At 35.2% G+C, this 26,441-nt stretch overlaps 3 protein-coding genes across 3 annotated transcripts in view; 2 read left to right on the top strand and 1 right to left on the bottom strand.

Moving 5' to 3' along the window:
• pard6gb (par-6 family cell polarity regulator gamma b) overlaps positions 1-5,434 on the top strand; it is a 73,517-nt gene extending 68,083 nt beyond the window's left edge. The window contains 1 exon segment of the mRNA NM_212563.1: positions 2,670-5,434. Coding sequence (NP_997728.1) covers positions 2,670-3,679 — 1,010 coding nt within the window. The 3' untranslated portion in view covers positions 3,680-5,434.
• Positions 5,435-5,899: 465 nt separating this feature from the next.
• LOC141379108 (protein FAM13A-like) lies at positions 5,900-8,399 on the bottom strand. Its single transcript, XM_073931771.1, has 7 exons — positions 8,045-8,399; positions 7,662-7,779; positions 7,379-7,585; positions 6,798-6,924; positions 6,564-6,643; positions 6,339-6,431; positions 5,900-6,138 (listed from the first exon to the last, which is right to left on the bottom strand). The coding sequence occupies exons 1-4, from the start codon at positions 8,087-8,089 to the stop codon at positions 6,800-6,802; spliced, it is 495 nt and encodes a 164-aa protein (XP_073787872.1). The 5' UTR covers positions 8,090-8,399; the 3' UTR covers positions 5,900-6,138; positions 6,339-6,431; positions 6,564-6,643; positions 6,798-6,799.
• Positions 8,400-10,968: 2,569 nt separating this feature from the next.
• On the top strand, positions 10,969-25,205 carry bloc1s4 (biogenesis of lysosomal organelles complex-1, subunit 4, cappuccino). The gene is made up of 5 exons (NM_001003475.1): positions 10,969-11,299; positions 20,468-20,539; positions 22,487-22,588; positions 22,673-22,807; positions 24,421-25,205. Exons 1-5 carry the CDS (start codon positions 10,994-10,996, stop codon positions 24,514-24,516), a joined length of 711 nt encoding a protein of 236 aa, NP_001003475.1. The 5' UTR covers positions 10,969-10,993; the 3' UTR covers positions 24,517-25,205.
• The last annotated feature ends 1,236 nt before the right edge of the window (positions 25,206-26,441 follow it).

Here is a 26,441-nt window from a genome sequence, read left to right as displayed (position 1 = left end):
AATCTATGAAAACAGCCAGCTGTCCTTTTCTCACTGAACTTGATTTCCCATCATGCATCAATGCAGAGGGGATTACTCTGTCAGAAGTAGTTTAGGCTTGGTGACTTAGTAGCATGCCCTGACTCTCAGTCCCATTGGAGGTTAAAGAATCTGAGCTGGGTCTATGCCGAAACCAGCTCAAATGGTCACCCGGAGCCAGAATGGAAAATTCAGTGGAGTCTAGTTGCTGCCTGGCAAACTAAAACATGTCTATTTCTTAAGCTTTAAGTCTCGGGCTCTAGACTGCAGTGTCTTTCTTGCTTTTGGTCTTTGCTTACTCATTCACAAATTAAGTCCTTCACTTGTCCCCCCAAGTTCCCAAATGTCAGATAAGTTAAATGTTAATAGTTCTTTTCAGAAGAAGACATTTGAGGGTGGACATTTGGAGTGAGCAGTACCCTTCCTAATAAAGGCCAGAAGCTGCAACACTTCAATGTGTTTTCTATCAAGAGACTTGCAGTTGTGGCTGAAATTCCAGGACATAATAAAAGTATGTCTGGACTCAATCAAAATAACCATGCCGCCAAAGAGCTAAACTATGAACAACTGTGGCTGGGTGCTTTGATGAAAATTCAGAAGCTTTGTCAAAGCATTTTTAAAAATTGATTAGAGAGTAATTGAGCTGAAGGTGGGCATTTTGTTGCCTGTCTTCGCTTGTGATTTCATGCTGGGAAGTCTGTTAAATTTGCCCTGGAAACTATATCTTATATTCACAGTCCACAGTCTCAATGTGGTTGGTAGCTGTATGATTCAACAATGAAAGAAGGTGTATGTGTGGTGTGCTTCAGTATGATTTTGAAGGCTTTGTGATCTCACTTGATCCCTTAATCTATGCATTTCAGAAACATGGAGTTCTTATGGCTCTTATCGCATATCTATCAGAATACAGTTACATTAATCTCTGCTGCATACCTACATCAGATACCTTTTTCTCAATGGTTGAAGTTGTAGCCTCATGCTTTGTTAGTGTGACAGAAAAGAATGTAATGTCATAATCCTTGGAGCATCTGAGGGGTATAAACCATATAGCAGGTCTGATTAGATCTGCATGCATGTCCTCATTCACAACTTAAAGTTGAAGCTTTACTTGTAGTTTAACAGACTAAACTGATCTCTCTTTACAGTGTTGCCGTATATTTTCCATACTTTCTGGCTTAATTTAATCGTCTGTGTCTGCCCATTTGAGTCATCTTACCATCATATTATTACTATATTCAGGGGTGCATACTGCATATGTTTTTTTGGTAAGGTTCTCAAAAGAGTACCTGGAGATGTTGCTTGGTCCTCAAAAATCTCACATTTCATTATGCAGGACCATGTGATCAGCTGATGGTTTCACATTTGGCTCAATTGTCTAGCCTGCACCAGAGTTTAAATGACCATGCTGTCAGATAAGAGGGTAAAGTTGTGGTCACACTGCACTTTTTGCCCCAAAGACTTCCATTCATATGAATGCGACTGACTAAAAACTCAAGTTTTGCAGAAGTTGGTGAACTCTGACCTGCAAAATCGCATCACATGATTGCATGAGACCAATCAAAGATCAAAACATGCTCTCTACAGAAATTTAAAATATGGACCAATCAATTTTTTTGTCTAACCATCTTATTTAATCCCACCCCTTTTTACAGCGCCATAGAACAGAATTTTACGTGCTCAAACTCTAGAGTGACTACAGCATCAGTTATGAAAAATTAAACACGTAATCACTTTTTTTGATCAACTCACACATTTAATATTTGCTTGCTTCTGTTATTTGGTGCAATTATGAAAAACTGTACACCAGAACATCCCTTTTGGGTGAACTAAGTGAAGATTTACAAAATAATTAATGATAAAAACCATGTGATATGATTGATTGCGGCTGGACTTGCGTTCTTAATCATTAAGAATTCAATCATATTGATTCAAGCTTACAATAAATAGACCAATTTTACCGTACCTTATCTTTCTTTTGAAAGAATCCCCCCTTCTACATCATCTCCTCCTTTTCCTCCCGCTACCAGGGGAAGTTCTTGAGATCTACCTGATCTCGGACCCTCTTATGTACTTATTGACCAGGTAGGAGCCCTGGGCTCAATTATCTTCAAGCTTAGGGTTCTATTCCGGGACAGCATTCCAAACCTTCTAATAGTGTCAAGCAATATCTTGAAGATGTAGTTTGTGAATTGCAGGTGTGACAACATCTCTGTCTGTGCACAGAGACCAACTGCCAGAAACATGGCTAAGTTGTACGAGCCTATATACTGTACAATGTTCAGTGCTATTTGAATCTTATACAAATTAGTTAAATCTGAGGTATTGTGATCTAAATCTAAAGCTTACCCCCTTTAACCTACTTGGAAAAAAAAATATTTAATGAAAGCAAGTGCATTTTTACAAAGCCACACACAATTAAACATGCTTGTATGAATTATCTTACCTTTGATGCATGGGGAAATTCTTGATTGTGAAGTAACTTTGGTAACAATATTCCAAAATGCCAACAGCACTGGTACATAAATGCTCTTAAATTCTGTATTACCTGCATTCTAGTTATGTGCAACCTTGACTATATCAATAATTTATACATTTAATCCACTTTGTATTATCACAGGTATTAACCATTGTGATTTTTTTATATTTTGCAGAAGAGGTTGACTACAGCAACTTTGGCACCAGCACTCTGACCCGTAAAAAAAAGGCAGTGGTCACTCTTCGCAATGACCTGAACAGAAAACGGCCCCACATTCGCATTGGCATGCCTCAAGACTTTCGTCCTGTGTCGTCCATTATTGACGTGGACATCCTTCCTGAATCTCATCGAAGAGTACGTCTCTACCGGTATGGCTCGGACAAGCCCCTGGGATTTTATATCCGTGATGGCACCAGTGTCCGTGTTACACCCCATGGCTTGGAAAAAGTCCCGGGTATCTTCATTTCCCGTATGGTACCTGGAGGCCTGGCTGAAAGCACAGGCTTGCTGGCAGTCAATGATGAAGTTCTGGAGGTCAATGGCATCGAGGTGACAGGAAAGACCTTGGACCAGGTGACTGACATGATGATCGCAAACAGCCACAACCTTATTGTGACCGTGAAACCAGTAAACCAGCGCAACAATGTGGTTCGCAGCAGTCGCATATCAGGTAGCTCGGGTCAGTCATCGGATAGCAGCGGTTCAGTAGGGTACCCCGCCATCACCGTTCCCACAGGTGCCACTGCCATCTCTCATGGCTATAGTCCAGAAGATCTGGAAAGTGACGAAGAGTCAGACATCGTAATCGAGAGCAACATCAAACGACCATCACGGCGGTCCAACGCCTCAGTGGCTTCAAATGCATCCCGGTCCCAGACACAAACGACCACTGTGACCCCACCTAGCCCTCCTACTCGACCTCAAACGAGACCGCCATCCACTGTGTCTACAGCCTCTTTTCATTCTCAACCAAGCTTTAATGGCACCGTACACAATAGTTTGAGTTACAAGTTGCATAAGGACCTAACCCTTCAACACCACCCCTACCACAGCAGCAATCCTGCTATGAGGGAGAGCAATGGCAGCCTACACAAAATCCTCAGCAGCCTGAGGACTGACCCCCGTCATAGCCTGGCTTTACCCAGAGGTGGGGTAGAGGAGGATGGCACAGTCATCACTTTATAATACATGCAGACAACATCTAGCCCTCCCAGAGACTCAGTCTTTCAGCCTGGGAAATCACACTCGACTTTGAACCTCACCAAACTTAAAGGGTTTTGTAAAATTAATAATTTAACAGAACAGTATCTGGAATTTTACCTTTTTTTTTTTTTAAGTATTTGCTTTCCATGTGTTTCCATGTAATGTCTTATCTGTCAAAAATGCCTGTCAGTTTATTTCTAAGCAAAACCACTTTTTTTATCTTGTCTATCAGTGTTTCTTAAGTTCATGTTTTGAGTTTAATTTTAATCATGTTGTCTAAATATCTCCTGGGACCAGAAATTAGGTTTAGACCTGTGTGTGTGTGTACACGTCTTCTGTTTAGGGTTTGGACACCAATATGCAAATGCCAAAATGAATTTACACTTAATCAGCAACACAAACATTTTGTTTGAGCTGTCTGATTTGTATAATTATTAACGGATCTTAATTTTCTGTAAAGAATGTCTACTGTATGTGTTCAGTACTTTTATTTGTAGTAAATTACCATTTGGCCGATTTTCTTTTCATTCTTTGTTTCAGAATATTTTCAATATTACTTGTTCCCGCATCACAAAACTGCATGTATTGGAATTATAGAATCTTTTAGACAACCTTCTCAGTTAAGACATTTAAATTAAAACATTTGCATAAAACATTAGTCTACATTGACATTGGTGATGTAGAATTTGATTTGACAAGATTTCTTGTTTATTTGACTGCAGTTGAATGACAGGGCTCATCACATATAGGTATTTCACACTTGTATGCCTTTTTGAAGACCTTCTGACTTCAGGAGTCCAATGGAATGCGAGTTCATTGGTTCTCTTTGGTATTCAGTCCATACACACATTTTATGTCACCTCACTGTTAATGAATCCTCACCTTTGTTCAAGCCTCTGCAGTCTCAGAAGTTAGATTTTAACTTTACTATTAATTCCGAAGCTGAGAATACTTAATCCTGGTATTAAATTAGCAGTCTTATGTGATCCTGTTTTAAATTGGGAACAATATGTTGTAAAATGCACCAGTTTATACTCAGTAATTTGTACATTTGTGGTATATTTTTTGTATATACTTTAAAACCACTGTGGATGTTCTTTCTTTTTGGCTTTTAGGTTGACTGTAATGTTGTTTTTCTTGAACAAAGACTTACCTTCATATCCACCATTTTTGTGCCTTACTGCCCCTCCTACAGACATGGTTCACTCACACAGACGAAGTATTTGGATCTGACCACTGGAAATATTTTGGTAAAAGCAAGGCATGGTGTACCACGTGCTTTTGGTGTGTTGAAATACGTTTGTTGTGAGCCTCCATCTGCTGGTCACTGCCAGAACTGCGTCTTTTTTGCCAAGAATAATGTTCTTCGTTTTGCATTAATTTCACCGTAGTCTATCAGTGTTGATGTCTTGGTTCATCTGTATTTGTATCTATTAACATTGAATGAACTTCTTACATTCAAAGCTGATTACTTAAGAAATGGGTACGACAGATTATGTCTTCAGTCAGTCATGTTTGGACCGCTTCAGTGTCATATTTATGGTGTGATGTAACAAAGTTTAGTGTCTAAATGAGAGTTGATAGCACAGTATATATGTCAGGCAGTCCAACCACACTTAAAATGGTAGTTTAAAGCATTTTTGATACAAAAATACATGTGAATATTGTTTATATGGTTTTTACAGATGTCAGTTTTTTTTAAAAAGTATAATAAAATTCTGAGATGGATTAAAAGCATCCTTGTGTGTTCTTTGCATTCTTAGTTTGGCTAGTTAGTTTTGTCTATCTATCTATCTATCTATCTATCTATCTATCTATCTATCTATCTATCTATCTATCTATCTATCTATCTATCTATCTATCTATCTATCTATCTATCTGTGTTCTTTGTATTCTTCGTTTGGCTAGTTAGTTTTGCCTGTCTGTCTGTCTGTCTGTCTGTCTGTCTGTCTTGTACTTTTCTTTTAATAATGTAATGAATACCGGTTCATTTATTTATGAGATGACTTAAATTCTGTTAACTTATTTCATTTATGATGTAACGTTATTATGTTAACTTTTTTGTAATATCATGTTTAGTTTGTTGTAAAGGCTTTTAAAGATTTTAATGTTTAAGTGCAGGTAATTTAACAACGTGCCAGCATGGATGCAAAATAAAAATTATGTAGAATGGAGACATAAAAAAAGATGAGCGACACAATTGATTAAAGATCATAAACTTTAATTCATTGGCTCTCACTAGATCCATTGTCTTCAGGAGACCCTCACCTACCCTCTGTATCTTCAGGTGACCCTCACCATCCCTCTGAACCTTCATGTGACCCTCACCATCCCTCAGCGTTTTTAGGTGGCCCTCACCAACTCTCTGTGTTCTCAGGTGACCCTCGTTGGCTTGGGTTGTCCATCACCGGCTCCAGAGGGCTCTTCACTCTCTTTTGGTACTTTATGGAAAAGGAATAAATAAGACACAAAGAAAACAGAGAACACCTGTTTAGACAGCAGATTTGAAGCCTGTTTATCTTTATTCATATCTTCTTGATTCAAAATTAAACTTGCATTTTTAAGCTTCATAATCAACAAGTCTTTATATTTTTTTTCACCAGCAGACATAAAAATACTTTTTAAATCTTGCACTTTGTACCTGTCAGTGCATGAGCTGAACCTTCTCCAAATATGCGTTATTTACAATCTTTATTTCAGTCGCCCAAGTCGTCCAACCTTTGGTGGCTTTGATCTTTAAGAAACAGACAGACAGATGAATATAATAACTAGCACTCCACAAAACATCATAACCCTGTTTGTGAATATTTGTGGGTGTGTGTGATCTGAACAGCATCAGTCTGCTGTGTGTGTTTGTGTCCAGTACCTGGTCTCAATGAGAGGCAGCAGCTGGACACACTCTTCAATGGTGATGTCTTCTCTCTCCTCAAACACACTGTCTGCCTCCTCATATACACAAACACATTTCTGAATCTCTCACTCATGAACCAAACCAAAAAATAATTAACATTATTTCATCAGATTACAAACATTCTGATTGAATTGCAAACCCATCACACACTGATGTTATTATTAGACATAGTCATGAGGATAAACTCACTGTTATGTTGCTGACAGATGCATGAGGGTACATGTTTGGGAGTAGATGTTTGAGGTTGTCCAGAAGATACTCTGTGAAACTGATGCACTTCTCCTGTTCCTCAAGTTTTGCTGGGCCTTGAGAAACACTATGCACACAGAAAACAAAAACATGTCACATTAATAAATGCACCAGACATCCTTCTTTATGTTATGCTCCATCAAACTGATCTCTGACTCTTCTCAGATCCTACAAATGGTGGATGTAAAACCCTTCAGTACTGAAGTTATCTCTCGGAAGTACACACAACATCAGTTGAATACAGATGTACACTTACTGAAAAATGATTGGTCCAAACACTATGGACAGGTTTGTGGTGGTCATGCGGTTGACAACTCTCACCAGCCACTCGTGACAGGAAGTAAGCTAAATAGGACAGGATGTTAAAGTGTTCCTCTGGAAGGGTGTCCATGATTTTTCTCACTGCCTGGTGAAGTTTTCTCAGTTTGAAAACTACAAGATAAAGATCTCAGGATTTTGATAGATCTATTTGGATGTGGAGCAAGTAGACTAAATGTTCACTCATCAGCATCTCAACTTACTCATGAACACCTCCAGCAGTTCAATCATGTGTGGCTCAGGAATAAGGCCACCGGGAAGAACACTGAGGAAAAGTTTCAGTGCAGAGGCTGAGGAATGAACATCCTCCGTGTTCAACTTTGGAAATCCTCCTTTATCAAAACATTTCCTCAGTTCATGGTGGCGCAGTTGTGTCCCACCAACCCTAAACAGGCCGCTTGTATTGAGGCCTAAACACAAACATGTATTTTACAGTCTCAGCATAAGTGACAAACACATGGAAACACTGTGAAACACAGCATTCACCATGCTTCTCCAGGAAGCCCACTAAGTGTGTAAGTGCTAGAGGAAGCCCCTGCCTCATCTGACCGTTCTTCCTCAGATTGGACAAGGGCACACCAACCACCTTGCTTTGTGCTTGGTCCTGCACAAGAAAGAGGTTTAGGAAGAAAATAACATTTGTACAGAGCAGTGCATGATAAAGTGAGTATAAAGTTTATAGGATAACTGAGTGGATTAGGAAATATTACATTTATTATATTTCTCCAAGACCAACTTACAGGAATAATAAAACAATAATGACAACAAGTAGTGATGAGTTTATGGAGTCTTAATTAAATGTTATCAAGTTAACAGTAAGCATTTGTGTATCATTATTAATGTTTAATGTGTAAACATCGCATACTCACACACACTGATAAAACTCCCATTTTAAAATGGGCTTTTATATTCATGATAACCAATCCGAGGGGTGTCCAAAGCCGTGAGTCAAATCCGGAAAAGGGTCGTTAACGGGAATCCAAAACCGAGTCAGAGCCAATCGTCAAAATCAGATAAAACACAAATCCAAAGCCGTAGTCCAAGTCCGAAAAAAGTGTCGATAACCGATAAAAAATAACCGTAATCAATCGAAAAATCGCCAACTGCACAAACCACTCACTACTACAAACGCCTGAACACCCAACAAAGAATTTCAATAATGTGCATTTAAACCTGCCGTAACTCCTATCGTTCTATATAATAGATTCTAATTCACGTCACTAGATTAAAAAACTACAACTGCATCATAATTGTTACATTTTATGAGGAAAGCCAAACAACAAGTTTTAATAGGCAACAAAACGATTCAATACACTTAAGTTTCAGAACTGAAAATGGGCAAAATTCCAAACAACAAGAACAGATTTTATATAACAAATTTATTCACAAACAAGAACAACATTACATACAATTCAAACAGGAAAATGATCAAAATATAAAAGAAACTAAACAGAAATAATAAATTATAAACTAAATATTTTCGTTTTTCCCTAGTTGTATATATATATATATATATATATATATATATATATATATATATATATATATATATATATATATATATATATATATATATATATATATTTATTTATATATATTAGGGATGGGAAGATTAACCGATATGTATCGATACGCGGTCATGCGCGTGCACGATGCGAGTGCATCGGTTGAGCAGCAGAGGATGAATGAAATTTTGGAAGCAAATCAAGATGCAAGATGCATATTTTTAATATAGAATGTATTTTTTATTTATTAACAAGAGTTGTCAACCTGTTTTTGGCGCATAATTTAATTGACCTACATAAAGTAAGCCTTAGCAACGGATTTGCGGATGTGTACACTCACACTACAACTCAGTGTATCAGGTGTGCGGATGAAGCTAGTGGTGCGCCCTCAGAAAGCGCGAGAAGCAAAACAAACATTTTATTCCCCACTGAGTTTTAAATCTAAAGTATGGCAAGCAACATTATGGATTTAAGGATGGACGACATGACAGGACAGATGCAATTTGCAAAATGTGCCGCGCATCTGTAAAATACGCGGGCAGTACGACTAATCTGATATCTCACTTGAAGCGGCACCACGGTGTTGTTGTGAAAGCATCTTCCAGTGTTCCTGCATCCCCGGCTTTCGCACTGCTTCCACCAGCTCCAAAAGTGGTGAGAAAAGCATTGCAAGTTTTTTTTTTCCGTGCGCAACAGTTCTGCTCGCTCTACGCCAATAACGAATGCTATTGCACTGTTCATCTGCAAAGATATTCAGCCTAGTGTCATGGAGAACGAAGGTTTTAAACACCTCCTCCTGTTAATTTTTATTTAATTATAATAATAATAATAATATTAATAATAATAATGATAAAAAAATGGGTGTCACGGTGGCACAATGGGTAGTTTGACCACCTCACAGCAAGAAGATTGCTGGTTTGTTATATTTTTATTAGCCTGTTGTTTACAGTGACAGTGATGTTTCAACGCAGCATAACACTGCTAGTTCACAACCTTAAGTTTTGAATAATCAGTGGCAAAATATCTTTGTAAAACTTGTTTTCATAGTTGAAAAGTTAAATCACAATTCTTGTTGTGCAATGGTAAACCTTTATGTTGAAAGAGTGCAAATATATATATATATATATATATATATATATATATATATATATATATATATATATATATATATATATATTTAATATATATTGCACTTATACATTCTGTTTATCTTGAAAATACTAAAATAATATGTGCTATAGGTTCTAAAATGGCCCTCTACTGTAAACTGACACACTGGCTCTGAGAGAAGAGCCAGTTTGTAAAAAAAGTCTTGGTTTTGCTTGGTTTATAAATAATCAAACTCATTCAATGGCACAGCATCCTCTTTCACATAATCTCATAAACTTGATCTAATTAGTTAGTGCTGAAATATCGCATCGTATCGTGATATGGGTGTGAATCGTATCGTGTTGCATCGCAATATGTCACAAATGTATCGCTAATATATCGGATCGTATTCTTTGTATCGAGATGCATATTGGATCGGCATTATAGCTTAGATGCCCAACCCTAATATATATATATATATATATATATATATATATATATATATATATATATATATATATATATATATATATATAATTTATTTAAATATATAATTGTAATGAAAGTAATAACACCATGTTACCCGTTGATATGCTTTTAGCATATTTTAATATTTTGAAATAATTGTAATTTTGTTTTATAGATCAAATTTAAATGTGTGCAATACAAATGTTTTCTAATTATACTTAAACTTTATTTTAAATATATGTAATATATTTATATATTTCAGACATAGTTTAAACAGCACACTTAAAATATACATCATTAAATAGTTTAAAGCTGTAGGTTCATATTTGTTACATTTTTATTGTTAGCTAACGTAACTTCAATATTTTCAGAACGTGTAAACATTTTGTTTATGTGTTTGTCGGCGATTAATTCCGCTGTGGTAATTGATATTTGACAGATCGTAATCATAGACACTGAACAGAATCAATAATTGCAATACCTTTAGTACAGGACATTCTTATTAAAAGTTACTAATACCTAAAGTGAATAAATCTGATTCTGTGGGTGTCTGTTTGTTTGTTGTCTTGACATAAAATCGTTTACATTAAAAAGAAATCAGAAGTGTTTAAGTTTGAGAAGTTATTTGACCCTTAATATCACATGACCAACATGTGGCCGACCCGTTCTGTGATTGGTCGTTAAACTCACGCGTGCGCACAAGCAGCATTTCATTTACTTCCACATAAACAAGAGCAGTGTTGTGGGAATTGAAACATGGAGCATCGCTTTGACAGGGCGGCGGCGGTGCTTTCACCGCTCGAAGAGTCCAGCGCAGAGGTCAGCAGAGACAGCGGCATCGTGTCCCAGAGCGCCAGCAGCCTGTCTATGGTGAGCGAAGCCCTGAGCAGCGGCACCGTGTCCCAGAGCCCGAGCTTTGGCGCTGCGGTGGCCCAGAGTCCGAGCTCCGCAGCCGGAGAAAGCCAGGAGCAGAGCGAGCCCGAGCAGACACAAGACGACGAGCTGCTCAGACACACGGCACTCACATACTCCTCTTACATCAGAGCCAATGCTGAAGAAGAGGTAAGAGGCCAGATATGTCACTTACAAGTTACGTTAGCGCTAGTTGGGATGTCTGTTTGTCATGTAGCAATCCCCAGGCACCAATACACAATAATAGTAGGACAGGAAATGTCCTTAAAATTCTAAACACATCTATTAGGTAAATGTGGAATGTAATGCTTTACAATGATAATGAACAACCAAACGTGTTGTTCTTTAGTGTTAAATAAAATGAAGCATACAATAGTAATAATGAATCAGCAAAATCTTGTTCTTTATCTAAATATACACAATAGAGAATGTCATTTCGTTATATACCCAAAAATGAAAATTCTGCCATCTTTCACTCACTTGTTTGACACTGTTTGACTTTCTTTCTTCTGTTGAACACAAATGAAGATAATTTTAAAATGCTGGTTGCTGGAACCCTTTGACCATTATAGTTTTTTCTGCTATGAAAGTTATTATAAGCAAAATTGTATCAGCAACCAGTAATCCTCAAAATAGCTTATTTTGTGTTCAGCAGGAGAAAAGAAACTCACAAAGGTTTAAAATAACACAGGAAAAGTAAATGATAGGGTAACTTTCATCAACAAACATTTTAATAAAAAAATGTAACATTTGATATATTATTTCCATATATTTGTTATCAGTGTAGCGGGTAACACATTACAAGTAACGCGACTTGCGTAATATTACTATTCTTACGCAGTTACTGTTTTTAAAATGTACTGTGAGTTACTTTAAAGTTTAAGTAATTAGTTAAAAAAATATGTGTAGGTTATACAGTGTTTTGGTAATTGCAGAGCTCCTCTAAAATAACAAAAATAATAAAAATAAATAAATAAATAAATAAATAAAAAAAATATTAATAAATAATAAAGTTCTGAAAGAGATCAAGCCTCAGCCAGGTAATAAAAAGTAATGCAAAAGTATCTTAACACATTATGTTACGTAAAGACCATACAAAGTCATTAGGTAACGCAACTAGTTTCTTTTTTTTTTTTTGGGGGGGGGGGGGGGGGGGGGGGGGTAACTCAGTGTTGCATTATCTACTAGTGATGCAATAGTAATAATGCATTACTTTTGAAAGTAACCTTTTTCAACACTGTTTGCTATAAAATTACCCAGTTGATTGTCGTCGTTACACGTCACGTTACATACAGTGTCACACATTTCCTCTGTTAGATAACAAAGGAGCTAAAATATGTTGTACTGTTAATAAAAAATGATAACAATGAGACAATAACAATGTTTAAATATACATAACTAAAATATATTGTATAATTTGAGTACTAGCACGTCTCTGAAATTATATTTAATACATATATTAAAATCAATTAGGATTCTTAAATATTGCTTAATAAGGCTGCACAATATTGGAAAAACTGACATTGTGATATTTAGTTTTTCTGTAATTTGTATTGCGATATGAATATAATTTCACGTTGATGAAGTGTTGAATAACTCTTTTTGTAAGGTAGTGCATCTGCATAAAATTATATCAAAATATACTAAATAAAATAAAGCTGAGATGAACACAATAGAACAAAGATAAAAAATGAATTAAACAGTGCTTCATGGTTTTCTGTGGAGTCTAACAGCATTAAGGTTCAGAAATGCAATAATCAAATTTAAAATAAAAAAAAATTATAAGTAAACAATAAATCTAAAGTGGAAAACTTCATTTGAAATCTTACAGTCACATGCCTAAAAAACATAAACATTTGAAAATCTTTCACACTATTAAAATTGATTAGGTCATGTTATATTAATTCCAACATGGCATTGGAGATTCTGCAATGTGACTTTTGCAGATTTGCACATTGTGATATACAGTTGAAGTCAGAATTATCAGTCCCCCTTTGATTTTTCCCCCTTTTTTAAATATTTCCCTAATGATGTTTAACAGAGCAAGGATATTTTCACAGTATGTCTGATAATTTTTTTTCTTCTGAAGAAAGTCGTATTTGTTTCATTTCAGCTAGAATAAAAGCAGTTTTACATTTTTTTTAAAAAGCCATTTATATGTCAAAATTCTTAGCCCCATTAAGCTAATTTTTATTATTTTTTCGATAGTCTACAGAAAAAAACCATCATTATACAATAACTCGCCTAATTACCCTAACCTGCCTGGTTAACCTAATTAACCTAGTTAAGCCTTTAAATGCCACTTTACGCTGTATAGAAGTGTCTTGAAAAATATTTAGTAAAATATTATTAACTGTCATCATGGCAAAGATAAAATAAATAAATAAATAAAATAAAGTTATAAGAAATGAGTTATAAAAACTATTATGTTTAGAAATGTGTGTAAAAAATCTTCAACTGTAAGAGTTCAACTGTAGCTGTTAAATCAATATATTGTGCAGCCCCAATTCTTAAGTATGAATGCATAATGGACCAAAGATATGTAAAGTAACCTATAACAAAAATTTTTTCAAAAGATGTGACCATATATACCATTTTTTAAAATTTATTTATTTATTTATTTTTGTAAATAAACAGTGTTGTATAATGCAGTTCAAAACAGTAGGGGAGAGTGTTGGACAAAGTAACGTTTTTCATTAAAACCTAATTTTAAAAGATAAGGTTTTTAGCAGAAATATATTTTTGCTGTTACTACAAACTCACAAGAGTCAGCTATCAAAATCAGATGTTGTTTTGTATCAATGAGAACTACTCCAATATACCTTCACTTTAAACAAAAGTTGCACATTTTTACTTTTGACTTTATCGGCATGGAAAAGTAAGTAACAGGAATGGGTGAAAAGTAAAAGCAATATTTAGATTTACTGGCTTAATCTTATTTCTTTTAAATATATCCGACTAAGACCTTGTTAATGTTAACTGCAAACATATTTTGTCCTTTATTTTTGTAAAAACAAATTTAAACAGCATTTTCTTTTTCATTTTCAGCTTCATCAAATGTTTCCATTTCCAACAATGCAAAATGTTAATATTTTATTCAATTTTTTAAAATATTTTTTTGCAAAAATAACTTGGTTAAAACTCTAATATGGTAGTGAAAAATAAGGGTTGTCTGTTAGCAGTGGGACATAAATAACAGTGTTACTTTTGTCCCCACAGGAACTCTTGCCATTTAAATCTGATTTCCTTTCAAACTAAAAACCTCAAGATATTTCAAACTTAAGGATATGTTATTGCACTATACAGTAAGAGTAAAAAGTATTTGATCCTTTGCTGCTTTTGTTGGTTTGCCCACTAATAAAGACCTGATCATTCTGTACTTTTAATGGTAGATGTATTCTAACATGGAGAGACAGAGTATAAAAAAGAAAATCCAGAAAATAACTTTAAAGAATATATATTAATTGATTTGTATTTCATTGAGGGAAATAAGTATTTGATCCCCTAGTATGCATTAGGAGTTCTGGCTTTCACAGACCAGTTAGACACTCCCAATCAACTTGTTACCTGAATTGAAGACACCTGTTCTAACTAAACACCTGTGTGAAAGACACGTGTTCACAGAATCAGACAGATTCCAAACTCTCCAACATGGTTAAGACCAAAGAACTCTCTCAGGACCTCAGAGACAGGATTGTTGACCTGCACAAATCTGGAACGGGCTACAAAAACATCAGCAAGATGCTGGGTATTAAAGTAACAACCATTGGTGCAATTGTGAGAAAATTTAAGAAGTATAACCTGACCATCAATAGACCTCGGTCTGGTGCTCCACAAAAGATTTCACCTCGTGGGGTGGCAATGATCATGAGAACTGTGAGAAATCGGCCTGCAACCACACAGCAGGAGTTAGTGAATGACCTCAAGGCAGCTGGGACCACAGTCACCAGGAAAACAATTGGCAACACTTTGCGCCACAATGGATTAAAATCCTGCAGTGCCCGAAAGGTACCTAAACTCTACTCGTCATGTGTGGAGGAAGAAAAATGCTGCCTATGACTCCAGGAACACTGTACTCACCGTCAAGCATGGAGGTAAAAGCATTATGTTTTGGGGTTGTTTCTCTGCCAAGGGCACAGGGCTACTTCACCGCATCAGTGGGAAGATGGATGGAGCCATGTACTGTGCAGTCCTGGGGGACAACCTCCTCCCCTCTGCCAGGAAGTTGAAAATGGGCCGTGGTTGGGTCTTCCAACATGACAACGACCCGAAGCATACAGCAAAGGCAACAAAGGAGTGGCTCAAGAAGAACCACATTAAGGTCATGGAGTGGCCCAGCCAGTCTCCGGACCTCAATCCAATCGAAAATCTATGGAGGGAGCTGAAGGTCCGAGTTGCCAAGCGACAGCACACCAACCTTAATGATTTAGAGAGGATCTGCAAAGAAGAGTGGGCCAAAATTCCCCCTGATATGTGTGCTAACCTTGTGGTTAAGTACAACAAACGTCTGTCCGCTGTGCTTGCAAACAAAGGCTGTGCCACCAAGTATTAGGTGCTTTTGGCTAGAGGGATCAAATACTTATTTCCCTCAATGAAATACAAATCAATTAATATATATTCTTTAAAGTTATTTTCTGGATTTTCTTTTTGATATTCTGTCTCTCCATGTTAGAACACATCTACCATTAAAAGTACAGAATGATCATGTATTTATTAGTGTGCAAACCAACAAAATAAGCAAGGGATCAAATACTTTTTACTCTCACTTTATAACCTGTAGATTGATCATTAGTGTGACACAAGATAAACACAACTTGTAATAAGGAAAATAGAACCACTACACTAATTTACTTTTTGCACTTAACTGAAATTGGTACCTAACCGCAAGACACGGTCCTGAAATCACGATATTTGGCAGCTTCATCAAGAGTTGTATGCTAAATGTGCTGTTATATCCTGGAAAGCAAATTTTGTCAGGGCTTCGAGAAAATCGCTTTATTTCTTTCATCCCATGTTACTTTTGTCCTAGCTCTCCCCTATCAAATGTGTCTCATTACAGCAGGTCTTTATTTATGTGTGTGTGATGGTAAAATAGCAGGTGCTATTTTGATTCCACACACTTTACAAGTTCTTCACAAGTTTTCAACTGTTAAACATACTCTCTTGTATATGAACATACAATGAGTGTCTTCAGCCCAGCACAGACTATCCCTTTGAATATTTTGTAAGTTCTGACATAAAGTATATATCATGAAATCACATTTGTATCTGAACTCTATAAGGAAATTTAAACTAAATGTATAAATTTTCCTTTTTGGTCATGACCAAACAAACCCAAAGAACTGACATCTAAAAAATTTTTAAGTGGTACAAACCTGCAACACTTGTTGATCATCAACAGAACATTATAGTTATTTTTCTGAACATCAAAAAGCCTTTTCCAACTAATTGTAACATTTTTATTAAGCAAGTCATGATTCATCAGTAACTAAAATATTTTTCTCATTTATAAAAACAACTTTGGTATAAACCAAATTGATAAAGGTCAAGACCTAATTGATTGTGTCTACTGTGTAGTGGGTCTTTGTATGTTGAAACATATTAGATTTAACCCATTTTGTTTTAGATTGAAGTGCACATCTGTTGTTTCAATTCAACTAACATCATGTGATTTTTAGCATCCTCTGCCCTATTGAAGAACATGACACTTGGTCTGGAACAGAAAGTTCACTTTAACTAGGCTAGATAAAATTACAAAACTATTTCTGGATGAAAAACAATATGGAGCAATTCAAAACCACTGTTACTTTGCTTGGGAGTGGTTGCCCAACAAATCTCATTTCAATAGCAGGTAATTTCAGAAAGGACTTTGGGGGGAAAATTAAAACTGCACACCAGTTTATGAGTACGCCATCATCAAAAGGTAAATTAATATGGATACATCGGGTTTTATTTTAACGATCTAGGTGCAAAGTCTAAAGCAAATGGCGCAAATGCATTATGGGCGTGTCCGAATTCACAGGGTTGTGCTTATTCTCTTAATGATTTATGGGTGTGTTTTGAGCATAACGTGCATAACGTGAATGCTTCACTAGCAAAAAACAGTAAAACAGACCATCTGCAGGCCGAGAATAAAGAACGAGCCTCCTCCATTTGGCTTCTTTACTTTCTCCTTACTTTTACTTTTTAATCCTATTCACCTTATTCTTCGTGGACGAGCGGGCGCAGCCATTTGAATCTTTTTGGCACAAGACTTCTGGTCTCATTCACTTCCATTCATTTTTAGACATTAAAAACTGCTTGTTTCGCTGTTTGATATTGCAAACTGATATTTCCTTGTTATATTATTCTACTTGGTCTGTATAGTCATGCAAACATTTGTTTGTAGAGCAAGTAGTTTGACCGTTTTTTGCCGTTTATTATTCCTAGTCATTTCTCCCATAGGTGACTGAAACAGAAGTTCCAAGACAATCGCGAAAACAGGCGCACTTCCGCATTTTAGAATAAGGTCAATAGTTTTGTGGATAAGGAAACGGTGTTGTACGCACTTCACTGAAAACATCCATTAGCTTACATATTTAATTCCATTTGTTAAGCGCAAAGATTTGTTTTAAAACGATTTCTAAATTCAGTTCTAATTTCCAGCAAGTAATTAATTGACCCTTCGCTAAGCCCCACCCTCCTTAGTTACTGTTGCAACGCCTGTCAATCTTTCGTGCCTAGCACGTCTTTAACAATGTGTATACGCTGGTGCCAGACATTGCCAGGGATATAATTAGTCATTTTTGGCAAACAGGTGAGATATCCGAGTAATAGGCAACCAATTAGAGAATAATTCAATCAAAATTGAAGCTAGCTTAGCCTAGCCGCCTCATACGCTGACAATTCAACAGTTTAGTTCATGCACAGCAGGAGAGTTGAAATTTTAAAATAATCTAATAATAACAAATTAATCTGTGATTTCTCTATTTTTAGCCAAAAAGCCTAATAGACTAATTGTTGTGCAATGAAATATAGCGATACTAACCGACAAGGAAACGCGCTTGGACGGACAGTGCTTCTACATAATTAATTCCTAGAAAGAACAGCCAGAAAGGGGAAATTGATGGATTTTTGCCAAATATTAGCATCATTGACCTATAACAATGTACAGTAAGGCTTAAACGGAGCAGTGCTCATAAAATCAAGCGGGAAAAAAAGAAAAACACAGCCGTGAAACATAACCTGCTTTGTATTTTTGTAGGAAACACAGTTTAGATATTTTTAGGGTAAGAAGTGTGAGTTATTGCCGTCGGTTTATCACTGAATGTGTCAGCAATATCAAAACAAAACAAACTTAACTCAGCTCCTTTAGCACCCCTCACAGAAATTGATCCACGCTGGCATTTCTTCCCTTGAGTTTTGGTTTTGAAAAGGGGAAAAAAATTCCACCACCTTGTCCAAACTTTTAGGATACCGAGTGTCAGATTTGCACAGGGGTGGGTGGCCATTTTTGGTGTTTGACTTAGCAAAGAGTCAATTGAACAATAAAAACAAAGTTTTAAGAGTTATATCCAAACACACGTCCTATTCTTATGCCCTACATAGTGATGCATAGGTCTCCAAAACCTGACAGGTGGACAAATCGAAACTTGTTTTTATGAAAGCAAATATAAATATGCATATAATAAATAATACTGCTAATAATAATAACATTATACAAATGCAAATTGTCATGAATAAACTGAAAAAGGCCCCCTAGATGAAGAAGGCATAAAGGTAGTGCTTTTTTTAAAAATGTAGAAAATACAAATTTTTGTAAAATTTTACCTTTTAATTTTTATTCTTATGTAAAGATATTTGTGTATTACTGTACGTCCTGTGTATATTAAGCAATGTGTAAGTGTTTGAACCTACATAGGTGCATAACTAACACGCTCTGCGCTGGACATTACCAGCTTTTAGTTGGTCAATGATGCAGTCTATTTCAGTTCCTTAAAATAGCAATGCGTCAACGATGCGCCTTAACACACTTCTATTTTAGACCAGCACACCCATAAATCCACAAAGTGGCGCAAATGGATTTGCTTTTTAAACCATGTGGTGCAAAATGTGAAAATTAGGGTTCCGCTGGTCTGAAAATAGCAACAGATCGCGCCAAACACGTCTTGCACCTTACGCTGGGTGTATGATAGGGCCCATTGTGTCAAAATGCTCTCTGCCTACACAAGCATTTCAAAACCTTTGAAATGTGTCTCATCCACACTGAAATGCTAAGAAAGTTCTATATATATATTATCTCACTGCATTTGTCTGAGACACAGCCACACATAACAACAATTGAGAATACATTTCTGTCATCTCTTCTGTAATAAAAGTAAAGAAGATTAAGTAATAAAAAGTTGCAATCAAAATGAAGAGCTAATAACTTGCACATAGTATACATAGTGTATTGGTTGTCTGTCAGTTCAACATGCGTCACGAGATTAAACGCAGCCCATTTCTCAAATAAAAGTTTTTAGCTTTATCCACAAAAAGCTCTGTTCTCTCTGGACAAACAGGCATCTTTGTGTGGTGGGGAGGTCAAAAAAAAGGTTTCCAAATGTATATCCGCAATAGTGTAGAGACAGCAACAACCCCACGACCCCAAGAAAAACCCCAAGAAAAGTTAATGGGCTTATTATAAGATGTTTTACTTTAAGAGTTATTAATTGTTAAGCAAATGTGCTTTCATGCAAATCTTTCATGCAAAAGACCAACTGCTTAAAAAACTTTGTATAACCAAACCATGCATGAGTTTGTTGTACTCCCAAGTTGTTACTAGTTTTGTTAAGCAAGAGCAATGTTTGAAACAATCTTGTCTAATTTATCACATGATACACCCCCACGCGCTGCAGTAGACAGATTTTTAATTGTTGTTTAATTGTTGGTTAATTGTGTGTAGTTTTTCCATACCACATATATTGAAGAATGCTTAGTAACTATTTTGGTGACATCCATTAAATGGACAAGAAACTATTTTGTCTTTTACCCATCAAAGTCTCTTCCATTCATCTTTATCCTCAGTGTAGTTATCGAGCCTAATTAGTGGAGCGTGATATGGACTGAATAAAGCCTGACTTGTTCTCTGTACTGCTGACTGAATTGGGTTGAATTGTTTACACTTGACTTCTTTATGAGTTCTTTAAGGTCTTGTGTTGCTTTGCTAGTCAGAAAGGCAGTTACTGTTCGTCTCTCTAAACATTTTTGTCACATGCACACACATTTATAATATGCACAGAGTATGTCATGTGCTTTTTCTTGACTTTTATCATGTTTCTTTTTTCTTTTACGGTGCAGGTCCTGTGCTTAGAGAAAAGCCTAGAGGAAATGCTAACAAGAGTTGACGAGTTTGTTGGTATGCTTGATATGGTAAGATCAATAACTTGGAATTTAAATGTTAATCTTATAGTTTTGATTTTTAGATTTTCTTCATTTGTGTTGTTTCAACAGATCATAAAAGTATTTTATGTGTAGTCACACTCATTATGTGCAAAATTGTAAATTCACTATGCTCGAAAAAATGATTTTTGTAACCTGTTCAAACTACTAATTCAAAATGAGCTGAAACAACGCAATTCTTGACATTTTGTTTGGACAACTTAATTGTTTTTTGTTCAATCCATTTAAATTTGTAAAAACTAATATGTTAACTTAATTCCATCATGTTGTCCCAACACAAATTGATTGTGGGTAAACCAGCATTTTTTACAGTGTTTATAACCACTAACAATGTTGTTGTTCGGTTGTAAACTTTAACACTTTAACAAAGATTAACCAAATGTCGCTACAAATCAGCGTGGACAAATTGATAAAAACACTTTACTCTCTAACAATGTTTAAGAAGGCAATTTAGCATGATTATTAAATCACAGCACTGTTCTTTTATTGTGAGGAGCTCATTATAACAATGTTTTTAGAGTTTTGGAGATTCACATGAAGTGATGCTCCATACAAACTTTGAGTACAGCTTGGTGATTATTTGAAAAGTAATCGAAAATGACATTTAGAATGTTTAATCGATGAAATTTTTACAGGTCATTTTTTTCAATTACCTTTCCTACTGTGTGTGGAGTCACGTGACCCAACTCTGTTAAGGCTGATTTATACTTATTTTATTATGATTTTTACTTTATTATATTATTATTATTATGGTATTAAACTTCTGCCAAGGGCACGTGTACAGTCCAGCGCAGCCTTTTCTTACCTGCAAAAAAATGTACTTGCATGTCATAATGATGCGTAGCGCAAGCTTTGTGATTGGTTTGTTTGGTAGCGGTGACAAAGGTGGAGGGCGCAGAGAGCAGAATTTTAGAGAATGTGTGTTTTAATTTTGAGTTGTTTAGCATTGATGTTCAGTAAATAATAATAAATGTGTGTTTACTTCAATTATTTTAAAATCAAGTAATCCACCCTACATTCAAAATGTCTCATTTGTAACATGTGAGCATATTTACTGTACAAAACTTGTCAGAGAAAATAACCGTTAATTAATCATAATCGAGTTAATGTTCAATTAATCAAGATTTTGTTTTTAGGCCAAATTGCCCAGCCCTAAGTTTGAGTGGCTACATTATGAAAACGCAGCCTGCCCTTAATGTGTGAAAGTTCATAAATTTACTGAAATAATCATTTCAAAAGAGAGGAGCAACTATAAACATTATGTAAAGTTACTGTTGTTTTATGTTAATAATCATAATAATAATAATAATAATAATAATAATAATAATAATAATAATAATAATAATAATGATAATAATAACAACAATGAAAGTATTTATTATAGTTATTAATAACATTATTATTAATAATAATAATATTAGTAATAATAATAATAATAATAATAATAATAATTGTATTATTATTATTATTATTATTATTATATTATATTTTATATTATTGTTATTACTGTATTATTATGATTATTATTAGAATACTTTCCCCAAATTTTTTCCAAATATTTAATACATGATATAGAAATACAAAACAATGAAACAAAAATATGTAAAAAATATTTAATAATAAAAATAAATGGATATAATAATACCATATAAATAAACAAAACAACATTTTTAAAATGTTTTAATGGAAAATACTGACCTTTACCTGAGATATGTATTATTAAAATCAAGGTAAAGATATACATTTAATGGCAAAAAATCCAAATCAGTTTAAAGACAATTTTCAGAATAAACTTTTTCCACATATTTGACTCTTCTTGTTTAAAGTTATGTGATCAAATGCGTTGATAAATCTGCATATTTTGTAAATGCACAGAAAGTTAGACAACAACAACCTGTTTTTTTTTTCTTTTTGTAGATTCGAAATGACACCTCACAAGTGGTGAATGAAAACCTACCACAGATACAAAGAAAATCTGAAGAGATGAGGGAGATTTACCGAAAAATTGACAAATTGGAGGTACTAAATTTTAATTGGTGTCTAAACCATAATGATGTATAGCTTTTTTCTTTTGTTATTTGAAGTGTACGGTCTCATTCTCAGGCCTTCGTCAAAATGGTTGGAGCCAATGTCAGCGCAATGGAGGAACAAGTAACTCAAGTTGAAGGTGAAGTTGGAACAATACCAGGAGCCTTCAAAAAGATCTTCCGCACAATGAACGTACCAGGTTTTTTAAATGTGAGTCTGAACATACACGTGTTAAGGTGGTAGGTCCCATGCATAGAAAATATCTACATTTTTTATGTTTCAGTTAAGTTATAATAAAATGCCAAAATATAAGTAAAATAATAATTTGTCATTATTCAGTGTATTTATGTAAAATGAAATGACACACATTCTGATCTATACTTGAAATACATGTAAAGGATAACCAAAGGATTGCCGTACATTATGGATTTAAATGCATGACGAGAGGCAAAGAACCACCTGACCTGAAAAACATACATGCTGATGTCCTGCTTTTCTGTTTTCATCAGTTATGACATATTAGATAGTCCTTACTTTGAATCAGTTACAGATAGATTGTGTGTGTGTGTGTGAATGTAAATGACAGAAGCATATCTAATAGCTCATAGTAACATGTTAACTACCTCTTTGCAAATATTTTGAGCACATTTGCAATTTGGTTCTCCATCGGTTGAATGGTGAAGCACATGTCAGTGTCCTTGAGATTACTCTACCTTACATACTGCACCTTTAAGGTCAGTATTATTAGCCCTCTTCAGCAATTTTTTTTGATAGTCAACAGAACAAATCATCATTATACAATGATTTGCCTAAATAACCTAATTAACCTAGTTAAGCCTTTAAATGGCACTTTTAGCTAAATACTAGTATCTTGAAAAATATGTAGTAAAATATTATTTACTGTCATCATGACAAGGATAAAATAAATCACTTATTAGAAATGAGTTATACAAACAATTTTAGAATGCTATTTAGGTGTTTAGAAATGGATGAGAAAGTCCTTCCATTAAATAGAAATTGTGGGAAAAAATATACAGGGGGGCTGATAATTCAGGAGGGCTAATAACTGACTTCAACAGTACAAACCTTCTATAAATCAAGGATTTATTTATTTATTTTTTTAACTAAACTGCACATCTCTTTTTTTTGTTGTTGTTTGAAAACCACCTTCTGTCCTATATATATATGCATGTTTGTCATTAGCTATGTTACCATCCAAAATGCAAATGAACTTTATGCACAAAACTGGATTATTGCATGAAAGACGTGCGAATAAAGCAGCATTTCCATCCAATGAGTCAGAGTGAACAAAATCGTCACTTCCTGATTAACTGGCGCCGAATATCAACAGTAAAAGGTCATTAATAACATAATAACACTAATACTTAAACGGTAAGGCGATTCATAATGACTAAAACAGCATTTCAGATGTTTTGCAGTGTGCTCAGTCTGCTGGTTTGTCCATTCACAAACATTTTTACCACCACATTATCTCCTTTAACAAAATCACATTACCTTTTTTTAATGCGCATGCTGGAGTTTGTGCAGTAAAAGTGTTTCCATCGCAGTTTATGCATATCTTTTCTTTTCGTATAAAAAGTTTATCCTACTCAGTTATGCGCATATGTTTTTTTTTTATGCGCATTTTCAAAATTGATGTGCATCATGGCGTTTCCATCAACTGTTTTTTTTATGCTCACATGCAAAATGCACATAAAAATAGGTGGATGGAAACATAGCTATTGTTTAGCATATTCTGAAAATTGCCGAACTGGTTACAAATATTGATTTATGTATATTTTTAAATACTTCTTCCTTTTTAGAAACCTGCAAGCCCAAGAAGGCAGTCACAAAGACATCCGGAGCTTCCCAGTGTATTTCGGACAGATGACTACTTTAAACCTCAGTCAGAGCAGTAAAGCAGAGACTTGATGAAGAGCGAGTCCGGGGTTCTCCAACATCAGCAGTGCTGCCTGCTTTCAGATGCAAACATTTCAGTCACTTTATCTGCTAATTATTCAAACGAATCCTGATCAACGACAAGTGTTATTTTAGTAGGCAGTCTAATGGCAGCTAGTTTTATAACCAACAAAAGCTTTGGTTTTTGATTTTATTTTGTTTTCCTGAAGTGCCTCTCCAGGAAGTCTGACACTGTTTCTTATAAATAGGAAAGCATGCTGAAAGAAAAACAAGTCAGAACATTAGTTAAAACGTTTATATGATTTTTATTCAAACTTGTACATAGTTTTACAGCTTTATAATTTTGTTGTCCTTTCTTCCAGTGCTTGAGATCTTTTTGCACTATTTTCACAGTTGCTATTTATCACTGATCGATCTTATTAAGGACTACAATTCAGTGTCCGGCACGTGTTGACAATTGATATTTCATGAACACACATGACCAGTGTAAATGACACTGGGTTATTATGTAGCATAAAGTGCCGCACTCTTCAGCCAAACAAACACCACAACAAATATTGTTTGTCATGGACCATTTACTTTTATACTTAAATGTCCATGGACGGTTGTGTTCTGCTAATTGTTAATGATGAGAATTGTGACTAATGATTGTCTATTTGTAATAAATTTACAGATGTAGCCTAGAGCATAAAGAGACAACTTTTTGTTACACATGTGCAAGTATGGTTGTTATTGGTCAACTGAACAAGTCTGAAGGTAGCTTTTTTATGTATATGTTTCATTTTTGTATTAGGAACTACAAAAAAGTTGTGTGTGTATGCAAGGTAAAAGTAACAATAACAGGCTTCATTAACCCTCATAATGCATTTAGTATCTGGGTGCTCTCTTTGAATTTAATGTCCAGTGGAACCTAAAAAAATGTTAGCTTAAAAACTGTCATAATATCTGGATATACAGTTTACATCTCACCAGTCACTTCAGGATTTTAAGAGTCTTAAAGTATCTCAAGATCAAAAAAAAAAAGAAAAAAATGTGATATACATATACATACACACACATGTAGCAGAACACAATAATTGAAGTGTACTGTGTAATGTCCTAAGTTTTGAGCCATTAGAAAAGCTGTCACTTTAGATTTTAAAAAAAATGTAAAAGTGTATATTATAATAATTATAAAAATAACAAGTTTTCTCAAACCCATACCTAGTAAATCCAGAGAAACAAAATAGAGAGTATTAAAGTGGTATATATGAATAGCAGGGGTTTCCAAACTCAGTTTTGGAGGGCTAGTGCCATGAATAGTTTAGCTCCAGCTTCCTTCAACATGCTTGCCTGGAAGTTCCTAGTACAGTGGTGTCCAAACTCAGTCCTGGAGGGTCGGTGTTCTTGAGGGTTTAGCTTCAACCCTAAACAAACCCACCTGAACCAGCTAATCAAACTCTTACTAGATATATTAGAAACCTCCTATCAGGTGTGTTGAAGCAAGTTGTAACTACTCTGCAGGCTACCGAATCTCCAGGACCGAGTTTGGACACCCCTGTTGTAGTATTTCTACAAAGAGCTTGATTAGGTTCAAGTGTATCTTATTGGGGTTGGAACTGAATTCTGCAGTACACCAGCCCACCAGCACCCCCTGTGTGTGAAATAATGATTTTGAATATATATTTATATATGTATTGGCGCAGTAGGTAGTGCCGTCGCCTCACAGCAACAAGGTTGCTGGTTCGAGCCTCGACTGGGTCAGTTGGCGCTGCTCTATGGAGTTTGCATTTTTGTATGTATTATAATATAATAGCTGTACTATTATGTATATAAAACTTTGTTAATAAGATTAAGGAAATATATTTTCTTTTTATGTAAAGGTTCTGTTTTGCAGAAAACAAAACCAAACAAAACATTTTAACATTAACACTCTCAAAGTACT

The sequence above is a fragment of the Danio rerio genome, chromosome 19, assembly GCF_049306965.1.
Source record: "Danio rerio strain Tuebingen ecotype United States chromosome 19, GRCz12tu, whole genome shotgun sequence".
In the NCBI taxonomy this organism is placed as follows: Eukaryota; Metazoa; Chordata; class Actinopteri; order Cypriniformes; family Danionidae; genus Danio; species Danio rerio.
This window is presented reverse-complemented; position numbering and strand designations above follow the sequence as displayed.

Excerpts from the sequence above, each read along its gene's own strand:
- LOC141379108 (XM_073931771.1), bottom strand. The coding sequence starts at position 8,089 with ATGAATATAAAAGCCCATTTTAAAATGGGAGTTTTATCAGTGTGT. Across the intron at positions 7,780-8,044 it reads TGGGAGTTTTATCAGTGTGT|GACCAAGCACAAAGCAAGGT; the intron begins GTGAGTATGCGA and ends TTTCTTGTGCAG. Across the intron at positions 7,586-7,661 it reads GGGCTTCCTGGAGAAGCATG|GCCTCAATACAAGCGGCCTG; the intron begins GTGAATGCTGTG and ends GTTTGTGTTTAG.
- bloc1s4 (NM_001003475.1), top strand. The coding sequence starts at position 10,994 with ATGGAGCATCGCTTTGACAGGGCGGCGGCGGTGCTTTCACCGCTCGAA. Across the intron at positions 11,300-20,467 it reads GAGCCAATGCTGAAGAAGAG|GTCCTGTGCTTAGAGAAAAG; the intron begins GTAAGAGGCCAG and ends TTTACGGTGCAG. Across the intron at positions 22,589-22,672 it reads GAAAAATTGACAAATTGGAG|GCCTTCGTCAAAATGGTTGG; the intron begins GTACTAAATTTT and ends TCTCATTCTCAG.